Source organism: Drosophila santomea, chromosome 2L (assembly GCF_016746245.2).
Source record: "Drosophila santomea strain STO CAGO 1482 chromosome 2L, Prin_Dsan_1.1, whole genome shotgun sequence".
NCBI lineage: Eukaryota > Metazoa > Arthropoda > Insecta > Diptera > Drosophilidae > Drosophila > Drosophila santomea.
The window spans coordinates 2,813,392-2,829,740 of NC_053016.2; the positions used below are offsets into that span (position 1 = coordinate 2,813,392).

Consider the following 16,349-nt stretch of genomic DNA (forward strand, 5'->3'; position numbering starts at 1 on the left):
CCACACGCTCCAGGAGCAGCGCTGAAAAGCTTGGGCCACTCGCCAACCAGCGAGAGCGAACCGGTTGGGGCATCGATTTTGGCTTCTCGGCCAGCGGGTGGGCGGGGTGGTGTCCACCATGGGGAGCTTTTGGCCAGCGGAGACCTCTAAGGGGAAGGGTCTGGGCCAGCTGCACCCGGCTGAGCCCCTACAATATTAATATCCAAAGAAGGATCATCACAATGTGGGGTTTTTTCATAAATTTCTCACTTTATAGGTGAGAATTGAATAATAACTACTATTTCTTGTCTGTCAATAATTTCATGCCAATATTTTAACATTTATTTTTAGAAAATCAAAAGGATGTTCTCGAATCCATGCAAATCTCTAGTTTTTAGAAAGTTTCTCTCTTTAGATTTTCCCAAAGGAGGTAAACATCTGATTGGGAAGCACATGTAAAGTGGAAAGCTCCTTCAGAACCTGTTCGCAGTTTGTTTTTTCGGTACATGCGTACTGGGCGGAAATGCCTCAATGACACACAAAGCTGCCAGCAAGGACATTCAATGGGTGCGTGGGGGTTGAAAAGCTGCTGAAGAAAGCTTTTCTCTACTAAGTTTCATGTTCCGCCTATTAAAATTGAGTTTTGACATGTAGATGGCGACACTATATCGTTTATTGCTGACGCTAATCTGTAAATAGTATTAGTGTGACAATAAATCTCTTTAAAAGGATCTATCCGTGCCTACTTTTGGGCTGACATGCCCATCCCCATCACATTTTAATGCCACAAGTTAATAATATAATTTAATTAATACTTTGTATCAACAGAAGTTTAAAATGTTATATTTTTTATATGCAATTGAGATTTCCGTTATTTATACGTTATTGTTTCGTTTGAAAAATGAGTAGAGAGCAGAGATTTTACTTACCCTCTATAGATTAGCTTGTAAGTGTTATGAGTACGTATAGAAATGAATCATGAATTAGTATGGGAATATAAATACATAATGTAATTTTTACCTGAAACCCAAGCAGAGAAGCTCTTAAATCTTAGAGTTTTATACAGAACAACCTATCACATATCGACAGGTGCTTTATCTATGATGAATCATTAACAATCCTTTACGACGCGCATACAAATCACGATATTGGATAGTGGTCACCTTCACGCCCCAATCAGGCGGTTAGCCATACCCACGGTTCGTGATTTCCCATATCGTTTATCTTGGGAGCCCTTGCACGGAAATCGCAAATCGCCGCAAAGAAGTTAATTAAACGGCCAGTCCGTGGGCTCAAATCGATCGCGATCGATCGCGGATGATTGATGATTGAAGCGGAGAGCGGAATGTAAACACGCACTTGCTCACGCACTTAAAAACTATCAGCTAATAGGTAACAGCTATCAGTTATCAGTTATCAGTGGGCAGGGTGGCCAGGGAGCAGCAGTGACTAGTGGCACTTGGTCGGTGGTCACTTGAACTTGCTCCCAAATGGCGATAAGCGTAGCGGCACGCGCTCCATGCGATTTGGCCGTGGGGCAATTGCATTATTGGGGTGGCTGTGTCATCGACAGCAATCGATTTGAATTGGGGCAATTGTGATGATTGCTTCGCTTTGGGGCAACTTGATGAGGTAATGCAAAGTTAACCACACCTCGGGAATAGGGTTCTTTTTATTTGACTGCATCAACCGATTAGAGCCACAATCAACGAATGTTTGGTTTTTTCCTATGTTTTGCTTGTGATTCCATGTGGTATCAATGGTTTTGGTGGTCGAGGTTATGGCAAGGCTACACGTGCCACCTACTATATAATGGGCTTATGGTTTTATTTGCTTTGCATATTTGGTTTATTCGGCGCCTGCACGTTATCAAGTGCTTATAGTCCAGATGTGCAATAGGCGCAAGTTAAGTTCTTAACTTTTTCTAATCTCCATGAAACAACTGATAATTCCAGGGTAGACTTTGTCTTCACTGCATGAATACATGAATCACGTAGATTGGGTTTCTATATGATTATCTGGTTGTTTTGTTCCCTAAGTGTATAACAAAGGTCAATTGGCTAATATCTAATAAGCTTATCTACCAATTGTTAAAGTAATTGCTTAGTTTATTAGTTAGCTTGCAGAAGTTTGTCAAGTCTTTAAATATATCTTGAAGATTAAAGGGCTGATCATTTCATATTATTAGTTACTTGCGTATTTCAACCAACAGCTGTCACTCTAATTGCAAACTAAACAAAGAACACCTCTTTCCGTATTCCTAGAAAATAATAATTATTGTACAATCTAAAGATTCCATCCATTAGCACCTGTCCCGCCAACTCTTGGCATGTGGCACGGCATGGCTCATTTGGGACCATAAAAACTGACCACATCAATTCAAAAATAAGTGGAAATGAAGCGCTATATTCGCGGATGCTAAATTTAGATCGGCTTCCCGCGCACACTAGTCGGCGATAAAGAGCGCCTGTGTTATTTTTTGAACAAATGCAAAAAGAGGTGAGCACAATGCCAAGTCGTTGTCGTCATCTGGTGGATGAGCAACGTCACGGGTTGGCGTACATCATCATCATCATCATCATCTCGATTGGTTGGGAACTCGAAATTCCGGCAGACACGAGCTGCATGCGTGGACGCCTTGGCACTTCGGGCTAATTGCTTTGGGTGCAGCCCAGATGATTGAGTGAATTGAGTGAGACGATTCAATTCGATAAAATAAAATAAAATGAAATAAAATAAGATTCGAATTTGGTTCACACACGACTGGCGCATGACTCGTAAGTGGACTTTGCTCCCAAAAAAGATATTCACTTGCCTGCTTCAGTTTCGGTCTGCGCCCGATCTCGTCTAGCCTGTCTGTCTGGATGGATGGATGGTTGGATGGTTGGATGATGGGATGGTTGGATGGCTGGGTGGCTGGGTGGATGAAGGGATGGGAGGTTGAATGCAGGCAGGCGCCACATCTCGTCGAGTGCTCCAAAGTCCAAGTTGTCAATTCCGTTCATGGCTCCGCAATTACTACGCTCAATATCAATTTGTTCGCACTTACAGAGCGAGCGGAAAGTTTCCCCAGCGAACTGATTAAGTGCCCCCTCATTCGGCTGAGTTTTTTTTTAATTAATTTCACTTCTTGTAGTCCGGAGTGTAGAATTATTTTTGGCTCCAGTTCGATTCGATTATCTCCTTGAGGATCCACGCTCAGCCCACATGAACAGACCACAATCGGAGTCACACCTGTTCGTTCGGTCGGTTAAATGCCCTCAAAGTCGAGCACGTGTTAATTATTTTGCTAATTAGTTTTCTGGTTTAATTACGGCCTTTAATTTCGATGGGTGCTCAACCATTTTCGCTTGAGCGTTCAACACTTTGATTAAAACAGCCACTTATTGTTTATATTTTTATCAGTGAGCTGCTCTACTACAGCTAACATTAGTAGTAATTTTCAACCACAATGACAGCTTGAAAGTGAGATTTTGAAAAAAATTCAAATTAATATGGCCATTTATATTTAAGTAATTAAAATGAATAGAAATGTATTCAAACATTGCAACCTCGATTAATTGTTTACTATGCCAAATATACTTCACTAATCTACGTTCTAATGATATTTTGAAATTACTTTTTATAATTAAATCGAAAGTCGTGGGTGTTATCAATGGTTATCAGAATGAATATATAAAAAACAGTGTATATTTGTGTTTATGTCTGGCTACTTTCCGGTTGTCAACAAGAAATCCTCTGTAATCAGAAGACTTTGTTCTGCTGGCCCTCTTCCTAACCTATTTAACCAGGAATAGTAGCAATAGATTCAAACCGTTTCAATAACTCTATTTTTCGAATTCATATTATTTAGACTTTACTTTCCGGATCTGTAATATGAATCAAATACCCACTAGACAGGCGTAGAATTTTCCTGATCAAATGCAAGGCCAAAGTCTAGACAACTAAGGCCATTCATAATCATATGAAGCGACTTGAATAATTCAGAAAATAATAGAATGAACTTAAGTTAGCTTTAAGCCATAATTTGCAATTGAATCCTTCGCTTTAAGCCATAATTTGCAGTGCAAACCTATAGCCAAAGTCAAAGTACCCCTATCAAGGGTATGAACATATTGTTGACTTAAATGTGACACAAAAACACTGTTTTAATAAAAACTGAAATTCCAGAGGCCCGACCACGATAAGCCGCCCATTGTGACGTGTAATTCAGCACGCGCGCCAGACTTAAATAATTAGACATCGTTGGGAGCGATCTTGCCTCGATCCTGAGTATACGAGTTACGAAAGGTATATTGTGCGATTCCATCGCATTATAATTGAGGTGAATGCTTTATTGTGAAATCTCAAGGTAAACAAAACTCGGGACGCACTTAATCAGTCGATTGGCATGAGGTTTGAAAGTGAAACAAAAATATGGCGATACAAAATCAGAGCCAGCTTTTAATTAATATAAGCCATTTACATATTATAGTCCTCCAGGGTAATCTGAAGAAAACCATGCTCGGCGGGCGTGAAAACTTCAAATTATGTGTGATAACACATGCTAATCAATTGAAGCAATCCAAAACAAGAAACCCCAAACCCCAAACGTCGTAAAAGCCAAATCGTAAAATGGTCAAGAGGGAAACGATTAGCTGGCCAAGAGCCAAACAAAAACAGGATGGGGTATATACGTCTAAAATTTGGAATACTTTATGGGAGTTGACTGTAACCTAATGTAAGCTATGAAGCTAATATTGCTATATGGTAGCAGTTTTATTATGCAGATGGCTCTGATGTCATCAGGAACTTACACTTTCTTCTAGAAGGAATACTAATAGGTCTATGAAAGTCATAGCCCTCGTGAGAGACGCGTATTATTAGACTTTCGGCCATCGGAAGAAAGCGATAGTATCGCGTTGGCTGTGAGAACCAATCGCCATTAGGCAATGTCGGCTATCAGGCGAAGGCAATCCGCTGGACTCGACTGCCGCTGGACTTCGGAGCGGTTGGATCGAGCGATAAAACCCCACCGGCACGACGTCAGCTCACGTTTTGGGTGACGAATGCTGCGGCTCGATCCCCATCCCCATCCCCCCCACATGCCCACTGCCAACCGGCTGCAACATGGAGCGTCATACCATCGAACATGGAGCGCCGTGCCATGCGAACATGTTCGATGCTCCAGCCTCGAGCGGCGTGGGTGTTCGATGCAGGAGGCGATCGGATGGGAACCAACCGGACCTAAAACGTTGCCTCCGGTGGATCAGGGGGGAAACCCATTATCAGTACAGCTCTCTCCCTCTCTGTCGCACTTGCTGGTTGGCAAAGTAAAATTGCGCATCGCTTAATACGCCGGGCAGAGGAGTGCGCCAATGATCGGCGGCGGTTCTGCTATCAAACAAAGTGAAACTGAACTGTCTGCCGCCCGAAGAGTGGGACATACCCATACCCATACCCATATTCATACCCATACCCATGAACATGCCCATGCCCATGCTCACACCCATACCGCTCCGCACAGATACCGTTAGTCGTACCGCTACAGGGCAGCTTTTGCTTGCGCTGCGCCGCCCATCGTCGAATTATTCACACGCAGACGTTCCCAACGATCGGACCAAAAACATATTCAAATCGTGCAAATCTCATATATGACATTTTTGTGTGAACTTCTCTGAAAAGAATACTTTATGTTTGCTTTCAGAACAACGAAATATCAGCTCGTCATTTTCGAGGAAATCAAGTTCAAGTGGTGAAATTAAAAACAATAATGAGTTTGCGAAAGTGATTTGCGCAAACAAATAAACGGACAATCGGTTATTGAATCACTCAAGGACATTTGATAAGCATCCTTTCGCAAAAGATTGCAAACAATGTGCTAAATTATTCAAGCAATTATTTGACAATGGATTATTAAGTTGGGTGAGTTGCATAACAAACGGGCTTATTGTGTAACCAGTTTAAATAACAAGTGTTTAAGAATGGAGTTAAAAAGTGATAAAGCGTGGGATACTAAGAATTATATATTTTGTTGAAGCTCTGCAATTTTTTGAATGTGAAACCAATCAAAATCAAGTATTACCCAACAACAAGGGAAGTTTATAGTTTCGCTTTCGTCAAATCATGCTATGATTAAACACTAATCATACACTTAATCATACACTAATCAGAGGCCTATCTATTACCGCTTGATTAATTGATTGATAGTTTTCGAGCCTACGGCGCATAACCTCCAAAAGTTTTTGCCGCATTCTGGCCAACACTGCCACGTTATTGGCAGAAGAGACATTGGCCAAGTTTAGTGGGTATCCGAAATGATGATCCCAGTTAATCCTGCACTTGATTTATGGCCGCAACGCCGATTTCTCGCGTGTGGTGAGAAAAGTATTATGCCAGATTAATTTGCGACGCTTCGGGTCTCGGGCTTCTGGCAATCGGGGCAATCTCCGTGAGCGGTTCCAAAGTCCAGATGGTGGCATGCTCCCAACCGCTGATCGGCGACAACGGCGTGATCGTCGTGATTTATTGCCAAAAACCAAAGGAAGCAGCCGTACATTTGTCGCAGTGCATTCAACTGCAGAGCGCGCAAGAAGAAATGCAAGTGATAATGCCCGGCAATTACGATAGCCCCACTCCCAGTACCAGTACCAGTACCAGACCCAGTCCCATGCCCAGTCCCATGCCCAGCTGCCCCGTAATTAATGCGAAAATGATATGGACAGCCCATGGAAAACCCCCAAGCAGAGTCGCCGTCGTCGGTTGGCTGCTTAGTCAAGAAGGCATCTCCACCAGGCGGCTGTACTTTGCACCTCCACTCGACGCATCTCGAGACCCCCAACTCCCATTTATATTTCACAGCAGTTTTATTTTCTTTGCTCCGATTTACATCGACTTGGCAACCGCGGAGTCTTCAGCTTTTTGCCTTTTGATCACGCGCTTGTGGCGTGCTCGATGACGTAGCCATTAAATGACCTTCTTCAACTTCTGCCCCCCTTCAGTTCCGCACCCCTTCTCCATGGCACCCATCTCAACGCAGTCGCACGCCTCGGCTGCGATTCCAGGCTTTGATAAGTCGGTCAGTCGCGTCAGTCAAGTAAGTCATTGAGTGGCGCCCAGTGCAGTTACGTCAAAAACGATGGGGTACGTGGAAAACGTGTCACATGTCGCGTGTGTGCCACGATCCCTGCAGTTCCTGATCCGATCCCATCCCATCAGATCTCATTAGATGTAGATCCCATCCGATCAGAGCCGATCTATCATTATGGGCCCCCTGCCGCATTGACACAACGTCAGGTTGAGTGGAAAAAACAAAATGAAACACATTTGGGAACGTGGCAAACTACGTAGATTGTGGAAAAATATGCGATGAGTTGATAAGTGCTGCGACCTATGCTGAAGGCCAGGACGTCATTTGAGTTTAAGGATTATGTAACTTATAGGAAAAAAACCTTATAACCTTAGCTTACAACCTGACATGAAAACCTGAATCAACTTGTAGTTGTTCAGTTTTATTTTGTAACAAGAACCCCAATTAATTAGCTTTTAGTTGAGCCGCACCAACAATGTTGCAAGAATTCGCTGAGGCCTACAAAAATTTCTATCAATTAGTCGCTACTTCGTATAGATCATTTCTATTCGTTTCGATGATCTAATTGACATTAGAAAATCACAATTCGTGACAAGCGAATGGGGCACGTGTTCAGTTTTTAAGGCTAAATGAAATAGGCGGTAATATAACTCGTTATCTGTCGGCCTTCAGAATGCTTTTCTTGACCTTACTCGACTGCTTCACATTTAGCCGAGACCAGAAATTCTGGCTGATGAAATTCCCAAACGAAATGCTCATCAATTTTCCCATTATCATTTCAATTGGAAAGCACACACACGAAGCATTTAAAATGCGCATCGATTACCCAAATCCGATTAGAATTGCCCAGAATCGCATGCTAAGCGTAGTTAATTGGTTAAGTGCCCTACTACATATTCCATGCTCCCGATTTGTGGACCAAAAAAAGTGGGAAAGCGCCCTTATCAGCAGCGTGTTCACTATTAATTGATTGACACACAATCGAGTCGGATCATCAAAGTCACGCTTGATAACGCTGCGGGGTAATTAGCATGAATGGGCCACTCCACTCCACTCGACTCGATTCGATTCTATTCGATTTGGTTCCAATTCTAAACGATCATAAATTCACTTGATATCTAAACGCCCCATTGTGGCCACACGAGTGCCAAAAATGCCGCCACATAGTGACGCCGCCAATGGGTGGGGGGGCGTGGCATGGTGGGGTGGGTTAAAAATAAAACTGCAATTAAGAATTTTATGCAATTTGGCGGCTTGGCGATTTTCAAGAAGCTGATGCAATGCTGCACCCCACTTGCATATCCAATTGTCTTCGGCGGAGAGAGAATGTAGCCATTACCATATAACCATAACCATGGTCTACAGTCTGCTGCTCGCTCGAAATCGTCTGGGAAATCGATCGAGAGCCGAACCACTCGGCTTGGATCCGAATCCGCATCCGATACGAAACGAATCTAAACGAATCTAAACGAAACGAAACGAAACGAAACGATCCGTCGGATGCGAAACGATCCGAGTTGGTTTGGTTCGGCTGGCGCTCGCGGAACGATCAATCAAACGCTCGACGATCGTCACATAAATTGTTCTACTAATCAGCCAACCGCTTCATTCATTCACAACTCGTTTGCGCTGCCGCATGTCGGAAGAGAAAGAAGCACCACACACCACTACCACAAGTGGAATACTACATATACTATATATACTATATATACGCGCGATCCCAGCCGCTCAAGAGTCACTCGCGTTCCGTGTCCGGGTTCAAAGTTAATGCCGCAACCCCCGGCGGAGATTCAATCGGACTCAGCAGATTCCAACACGGTACGTGTGGGGTCCACGTCCACCTAATTGGTTTGCCATCTAATTGCCACCCGCTTATCAGGCAATCTGCGCAACTACGCTTTCGATTCCGAGTCCCAGTCCCAGTCCCAGTCTCAGATAGTGATAATGTGAAATGAGTAGCGAATTAAACTAAATCTCCACGGAATTAATGTCAAAAAAAGAACGATTTGCACTTTGCCACCTGCCAATTTGAATTCCACGATATGGAATAAATGATGCAATTCGGTGCAAAAATTAAGCGAGACTGCGCGCTTAGTGAGTGATAGTGATAAGTGCACCTGATCCGCTGGCATATTAAATTGCAATTTAATTGGGGCAACGCTGAAACGTTGGGTTCATTAAAATACTTACGATGATATTTACGGCATAGTTATTTACTTTTATTGGAAATGTGAATTACAATTTACTAAGTTATCCATTTCTTCTTATTTGCAGACAAAACTGAACCAAAAGTCTAAAATATTGAACATGCATCATTCAAGCGTATAAGTGGTTGTTATCTAAAGCAAAAGTAAGCCCATAAACGTTTTAAAAGTGCTAAAAAAAGGCTATAAAACGGCAACAATAAGTGAAACTAGCTGCAATTCTATGAGTTTTGTAAACCTGAAAGCCGGAACAATTGATGTTTTAATGCTGCCAAATAGATAGCAATCAGCCCCAGCCAATAAAACAAGAGTGAAACCAAATCCAGATCCAGAAGATCATAAGATCATATATATAACACATCTCGCAATTTGAAAACTCAAAAGAAGTCAAGAGTACATATTCAGAAATGGCCAAGTACTTCATAACCCTGGTGTTGCTGGTGTGTCTGGCCCTGGAGAACAGGAACGTATACAATCGCCTCCACGCCCGATCCCATCCGAGTTCCCGCGGCGACATCCTGCGTCCGCATCCCAAGCACCAGTCGCATCCACACGTGCAGCACACCTCGCAGCAGCTGCAGCAGCAGCACCACATCCGGCAGCAGCGATCCCGCCAGCTGAAGCACCTGGAACCGGATCCGACCAGCGAGGAGGACGATGCGCCGATCACCAAGCAGGAGTACTATGCCCGCCTGAGACGCCACGTCATCCAGAAGAGGCAGCATGAACTGCAGCAGGAGCTCAGCTACAACCACCCCGGCTCCCATTCGCAGCAGCTGAAGGTGCCCCGCCTGTGGCAGCATCTCATGGAGGAGGAGGAGAAGGCACACCGACGTGGAAGTCCACCCGTGGAGTACCCCATCATGTACGGCGATGCGCCTTCCCTTTCCTCCGATGACCAGTTCGATGATCTGTCTCCCTTGGACTTTGTGCGCAACGAACTGATGGCCGAGGACCAGAAGGATCAGGAGCAGGATCTCGATCTCGACCTGGACCTGCCCCTTGACCAAGATCCAAAGCCGGAAGCGCCCATAGAGCTCGAACCCCAACTGGGTGAGCGGAACATCACCATTTCGGTGAAGTCCAGCGGCGGTGGATGCCCCAAGTGCGAGAGCAGCCGCCAGGTGGAACACATCACCGAGGAGCAGCTGACCCACTTGCGCATCGAGTTCGTCAAGCAGCAGATCCTGGAGAAGCTGCGCCTCAAGGAGAGCCCCAAGGTGTCGGCCGTGGAGCTGCCCAAGCCCATCTTCGACGGCATGACGCTCTCCCATCCGGACGACAGCACCAAGAACAAGGAGCTGGACGACTACTACGCTCGCACTAGCAAGAAGTTCATACTGCTCAATAGAGGTAAGGAAATTCGATGAATAATTTGATTAATTAACCATAAGAATGTAGAGATTGAAGCTTAACTTTAAAGAGAATCCAATCTAACATAACCCTTCATCCTTACAGAGGAAGTCGAGTGCAATCGGGCGAGAGATGGAAAAGCCAACCCGTCCATGTGCTTCACCTTCAAGATAGACGATGCAGATGCCGAGGGCTTCGACGTGAGCACCGCCGTCCTGTGGCTCTTCAAGAACAAGCAGAACCGCACCGGCAGGGCACCACTGAATAGCACCAGTACCCAGCAGACGATCGTCGTCTCCGAGGTGGAGGTGGATCAGCAGAAGGACTCCAAGTATTTGACGGCGGCCAAGACGATAGCCATTCAGTCGGTGAATGTGCAAGGTGGGTACACATAGTATATACATTAGTATAGTATAAACACTCATCCACCCAGAGCGTAATCATGCCCAGAAAAGAAACGCACACGTTTGGACCTTTGGTCAGCAGGCGCGGAACGGACAAAACTGACCCCCAATACCCTCGGGGGACAAATCAAAATATGTGACATCTCTATACTAGATGGGTGTTATAAAAATTATAAAGAACACCGATAAGTGGCCAACGTTGACAACCGCTTGTTTGTGTTTTCAATTAGACAGATCATTGCGCAGATTCGTGATAGCACCGCTCGAATCGCGAATTCATGTGGGTGAATAACTTGGCTGAATATTATACGTGGGTGCAAAAACTGAACTTTGGCCACAACCCACCGCAATTGGGAGTTCCCGGGGTCAGTTGCCAGATAAGAAAAGTGCCTGAAAAATATTTAGATTCTGCAAAAAAAGAAAAAACCCAAACTAACTGCTCTGCTTTCCCCTTCGATTGCTTTCAGATGAGTGGATGAAGATCGACATTGAGTGGCCCATCAAGCACTGGATCAGTGGCCACGAGCTGAGCCACCTCATCCAAATCACCTGCGGCGGCTGCGATGTCAGCGACATGGAGGAGATCATCTCGGTGGACAAGGACTACCGGCCGTTCATCGTGATCGATATGCAGAACCGGCGGCGAAAGAGTCGCCAGAAGCGCAGCATCAACTGCTCCAGCGGCATGACCGAGTGCTGTCGGGAGCATCTGTACATATCGTTCCGGGAGATCGGCTGGAGCAACTGGATCTTGAAGCCGGAGGGCTACAATGCCTACTTCTGTCGCGGATCCTGCAGCTCGGTGGCGAGTGTTACGCAAGCGGCCTCCCACCACAGCTCCATAATGGTAGGTACACTGTTCTCTGCGGAACCAATACAACTCAATGGTGTTTTGGATGAAGAAACTAATCATATTTCGCTTACAGAAAATTCTCTCCACAAGCGGTGCTAACAAGTCGCTGGAGTTGGTGCCCTGCTGCACCGCCAAACAGTATTCCTCGCTGCAGCTGGTCGTGATGGACTCGAGCAACACGGCCACGGTGAAGACGCTGCCCAACATGGTGGTGGAGTCGTGTGGCTGCAGATAGAGCGGCGGATAGGATTAGCCATCTTACACTTATCGTATCGGACAAATTAGACATAGTCTCCATTTCGCTCCATCTCCATTTCCATTTCCATGACCGTTTCCGCCAGCATTCAAACTACATTTCTCTTCAACTAATTTAAACTCATTGCGCCAGGCATTTAGACATTAGCGTTGTCATTTAATCGTAGTTACCTGTAGTGCATGTGCTGCCACTAGCTGTAGTTTAAAGCTAAAGTCAATGTACTTAAGCTCTCGAAGTATGTATGTAGGTAGTTAGCAAATAGCTCCAATTAATTTAATAGCTATCTTTAAACGTAATGTAGTGATTTTCATTGTTTAAGTAGCGTGTATTGAGTTATTAGCAGAAAACATGAAAGCCGCAAAATAAAACATAATTAAAACATGTAAGATATGCATTTTACTTGGGGGCAGCGTACCCCACAAACTTTTCTGCATTTAAAGCCGCACTTGATAGACTCCATTAATACCATGTATTAACTAGGTTATAATATGGAATGCAGGCAATGGGATTTAACAAATATCTTAACCAATGAAAAATGTTTAAACACCCCTCTTTTGCAGTCAATGGAATATACGTAGCATACTTTTAGGCACTTTACAGTTTGGCAAGCACTGCCATTCAACTGAGCTTGACCATGGTCTCCAGTAAATCCAAACAAACTTTTTTCGTAAATAAAAGACTCAAAATTATAAATTGAATTGTATAAATTTATATTTTAATCAACAGTTTACTATCCTGTTCGTAAAACGTCACAGAGTTGTGTATTAAAATTTTAATGGTAGTGGCCCCAAATTTCCAGTTTTTCCTTTTATCCTACATTCACCACCATGTCGTTGTCCGCCAAATCCGTGCTAAAGGAGGGCTCCACCGAGCTGGCCCACATCTGCGAGCTGGACCTCTCGCAGCAGGCGTCCCATCAGCGCCTGGTGTCGCTGATTGCGACCATATCGCTCAGTTCCCGGAACGCGGACACCATTTACACCATGATAATGCGCGGAGTGAACATATTCCGGCTGAATTTCTCCCACGAATCGCACGAGATGCACTCGAAAACGATCGAGCTGATCAACGAGGCGCTGGAGAGGATTCATCGGGAGACGGGCCAGATTCGCACGGTGGCCATTGCGGCGGACACGCGAGGACCCCAGATCCGTACTGGCCTATTGGATGGAGATGTCTTCCTGCGCAGCGGCGACAATCTGCGGCTCTCGATCAACCGGGATCTGTACGACAAGGGCAACAAGGAGGCGGTCTACGTGGACTACCCGAACATCATCAACCTGACCAAGACGGGCGATCGCCTGTTCATCGACGACGGCCGTCTGCTGCTCCACATCATGGAGGTGGGTGTGGATGGACTGCTGTGCGAGGTCATTCGCGGCGGCCAGCTGAGCAACAACTGCAACGTGATCCTACCGGAGATCGAGATCGATCTGCCTGCCGTCTCCGAGAAGGACATGTTCGACATCCAGTTCAGCATTAAGGCCAATGTGGACTTCCTCTTCGCCTCCGCGGTGCGCAGTGCCAAGAACGTGAAGGAGCTGCGAACGGTGCTCGGCGAGAAGGGCAAGAACATCAAGATCATCGCCAAGATGGACAGCAAGATAGCGTTGAGCCGATTCTCAGAGATCCTGCGTGCGGCGGATGGACTGCTGCTTTCGCGAGCGGACCTGGGCACCCAGATACCCATCGAAAAGCTCTTCATCACGCAGAAGAGCATCCTGGGACAGTGCAACAAGGCTGGCAAGCCGGTCATAGTGGCCTCCCACATCCTGGAGTCCATGCGCTCGCTGCCCCATCCCACGCGTGCCGAGTCCTTCGATCTGGCCAACGCCATCATCGATGGAGCTGACTGCATCATGCTGTCGTCGGAAGTGGCCATTGGATCGTTTCCCAAGGAGACGGTGGCCACCTGCGACACATTGTGCCGGGAGGCCGAGAAAGTGCTCTGGTTCCGCGACCTCTTCTCCGACCTGGTCAGCGAGGTGCGTGGCGAGCTGGACGCGGCCCACTCGCTGGCCATTGCCGCCGTGGAGACGGCCAAGCGCACCAACGCCACCCTGATCATCGTGCTGACCACCTCGGGCCGCTCGGCCACCCTGGTCAGCAAGTTCCGACCCCGTTGTCCCATCATGGCGGTCACGCGCTGCGAACGAACCGCCCGTTGGGTATACCTGCATCGCGGAGTCCTCCCCCTACTGTACACCTTGGAGCCAAGCACGGACTATGCCACCGATGTGGACGCACGCGTGCAGTTCGCCATGACCGCGGCCAAGAAGTGGACCATCATCGAAGACGGCGATCCCATTGTGATCGTGAGTGCCTGGAAGGATGGCGGCGGGTTCACCAACAATGTCCGTGTGGTCTACGCCTTCTTCGAGGCGGATCACGTGGACTGCCTGTTCCGGTCGGACAGGAGACGTTCTCGTAAGAACACCAATCTGCAGATGGCCAATCGGGAGCCTGATGGTAAGCAGTGAAATGTTGGTTAAAATTGGTATTCCTCATATTTCTTCGATTTCAACCTTGCAGAAAATAAGAATAAGTAGCTGTGTCCCTGTGTAATGGAACTTTGTTGCCCTAAAAGAATTCAAGAAATAAACTATTTTGGAAGAATATGATGTTATTTTGTCCCAGTAGTTATTTTATTCAGTGACCTTAGTTTTTATCTGTACAAAATTGGAAAAAAACCTACGTTCTAGTAAAATTTGGGTAGGTACTTTATCAGTACCAGGGAATGGGCGGCATTTCTTATGAACTCGTAGGCCAAGAAAGCAAAGCGACCCGACTGCTTCATCGTGGATAGACGCAATCCATAGTTGACAAACTCCAGAAGTCCAAGGAGTCGGCATCGCCGCCAAAAGGATGATTGCTTCATTTCTCTGGAACAAGTTTGATGCAGTATATGATTCAGAATATCATTATCTAAAATAAAACTTACACCTTATATAGCGGCGAGGCCAAAGCCAGTCCCATTAGATTGCCTAGATCTCTGACCAGTCCAAAGACTGGAGTAACTTCGTGACGCAAGTATGTGGGCTCTGGACACCATTTGAAACCCTTTAAAGTGAACAATTTGATAGGTATGGTAAAGTTTAGTTTCAAAGAAGACATAGTAACTTACCTCGCGCACCGACCAATGGGGATCCATATCGAGTTGCAGCTTCACAAAGTACACCGACACCGCCAATCCTCCCAAGAAGCAAACAGTCGAGACTGCATTGCCACGTGGTCGGGAGAACAAGTACTTCACATGTGCCTCGAAGGTGCTGAGCGCCCTGATCCCGAAGTAACTGCCCAGGATGCACTGGTGCAGAAACTCGGTGGCCAGGTAGAGGCGACTCAGCCACATGCAGACCACCATTCCAATGATAAGCAGATACATGAGGCAGCGGCAGAAGGGCGAACGCCAGGACACAAAGCGATCCCAGCAGCGGACGAAGAAGAACGAGGCCAGGATCAGCACGAACACGGTGAAGGTCATCGAGTGGGCGCAGGGCAGCCCACCGGTAACCTCGCAGCTTAGCTGATTACTTTCCAGGGCCACCTTCGGTTTCTTGAGTACTCTCCTATTGGCATACTGCTCACGCAGAAACCACAAAGGACGCGTCTCCGGACATATCCTGTTCGGAACATAAATATGATATATTTATGTGTGGAGGGAATGCCATTCAGAAAGGTTTCTCTGTGCTTTTCGATACAACTTACCACTTTTCAAAGGAGTTCAGTGTGCTAATAAGACTAATCGCCGTGAACAGATGCAATAGGATTTCCTGACTAAAAATGCCACATAGGGGAATAAAAATGTTGAACATGTTGCTTGGCTCCAATTGAACGCTGAAAAAGTGCCAGAGTGGCTTTCCAAAACTCAAGCTGCAAAATGGATTTTTAATTAACAATGTTTAGCCGGAAAATTCAGTGAGTTCCTACCGTTCCTGAGCCCATTCGTTGATGAAAAGCTCGCGCGTGAGCGTTGTATTGTATGCACCCGAAACAACGTGCATTATAGTCTCCATCATTGCTAGTTCTTAAATATTTTATTAAAATTTTATTTACTGCTTTTCGTTTTCAAGTCTTTAAGTCAATATGAAATGTTTATAGTGGCTTGCTTGTTTGCTGTTTAACATCCTTGAACAGCTGTTGTTTTTTGGACCTGCGCACTTCTTGTCAAAATGGGGTGACAAGTAAAATTAGTGTTAAAACAACTACTACTGCTTTCAACTGCTTGATG

At 45.7% G+C, this 16,349-nt stretch overlaps 3 protein-coding genes across 4 annotated transcripts; 2 read left to right on the forward strand and 1 right to left on the reverse strand.

Annotated features, from left to right (window-relative positions):
* Window positions 1-5,551: 5,551 nt before the first annotated feature.
* On the forward strand, window positions 5,552-12,504 carry LOC120455697 (growth/differentiation factor 8). 2 transcript variants are annotated; one of them, XM_039642108.2, is made up of 5 exons: window positions 5,552-5,883; window positions 9,323-10,605; window positions 10,711-10,986; window positions 11,477-11,856; window positions 11,936-12,504. In XM_039642108.2, the coding sequence occupies exons 2-5, from the start codon at window positions 9,660-9,662 to the stop codon at window positions 12,095-12,097; spliced, it is 1,764 nt and encodes a 587-aa protein (XP_039498042.1). In that variant the 5' UTR covers window positions 5,552-5,883; window positions 9,323-9,659; the 3' UTR covers window positions 12,098-12,504. The 2 variants fall into 2 exon arrangements, with proteins under 2 accessions (XP_039498042.1, XP_039498050.1); XM_039642116.2 differs by lacking the exon at window positions 5,552-5,883 and adding an exon at window positions 8,681-8,866.
* Window positions 12,505-12,847: 343 nt separating this feature from the next.
* On the forward strand, window positions 12,848-14,736 carry LOC120455712 (pyruvate kinase). The gene is made up of 2 exons (XM_039642129.2): window positions 12,848-14,587; window positions 14,651-14,736. The coding sequence occupies exons 1-2, from the start codon at window positions 12,946-12,948 to the stop codon at window positions 14,665-14,667; spliced, it is 1,659 nt and encodes a 552-aa protein (XP_039498063.1). The 5' UTR covers window positions 12,848-12,945; the 3' UTR covers window positions 14,668-14,736.
* Window positions 14,737-14,744: 8 nt separating this feature from the next.
* Window positions 14,745-16,241, reverse strand: LOC120455722 (glucose-6-phosphatase 2). The gene is made up of 5 exons (XM_039642139.2): window positions 16,049-16,241; window positions 15,827-15,991; window positions 15,243-15,741; window positions 15,060-15,178; window positions 14,745-15,000 (listed from the first exon to the last, which is right to left on the reverse strand). Exons 1-5 carry the CDS (start codon window positions 16,135-16,137, stop codon window positions 14,817-14,819), a joined length of 1,056 nt encoding a protein of 351 aa, XP_039498073.1. The 5' UTR covers window positions 16,138-16,241; the 3' UTR covers window positions 14,745-14,816.
* Between the last annotated feature and the right edge of the window lie 108 nt (window positions 16,242-16,349).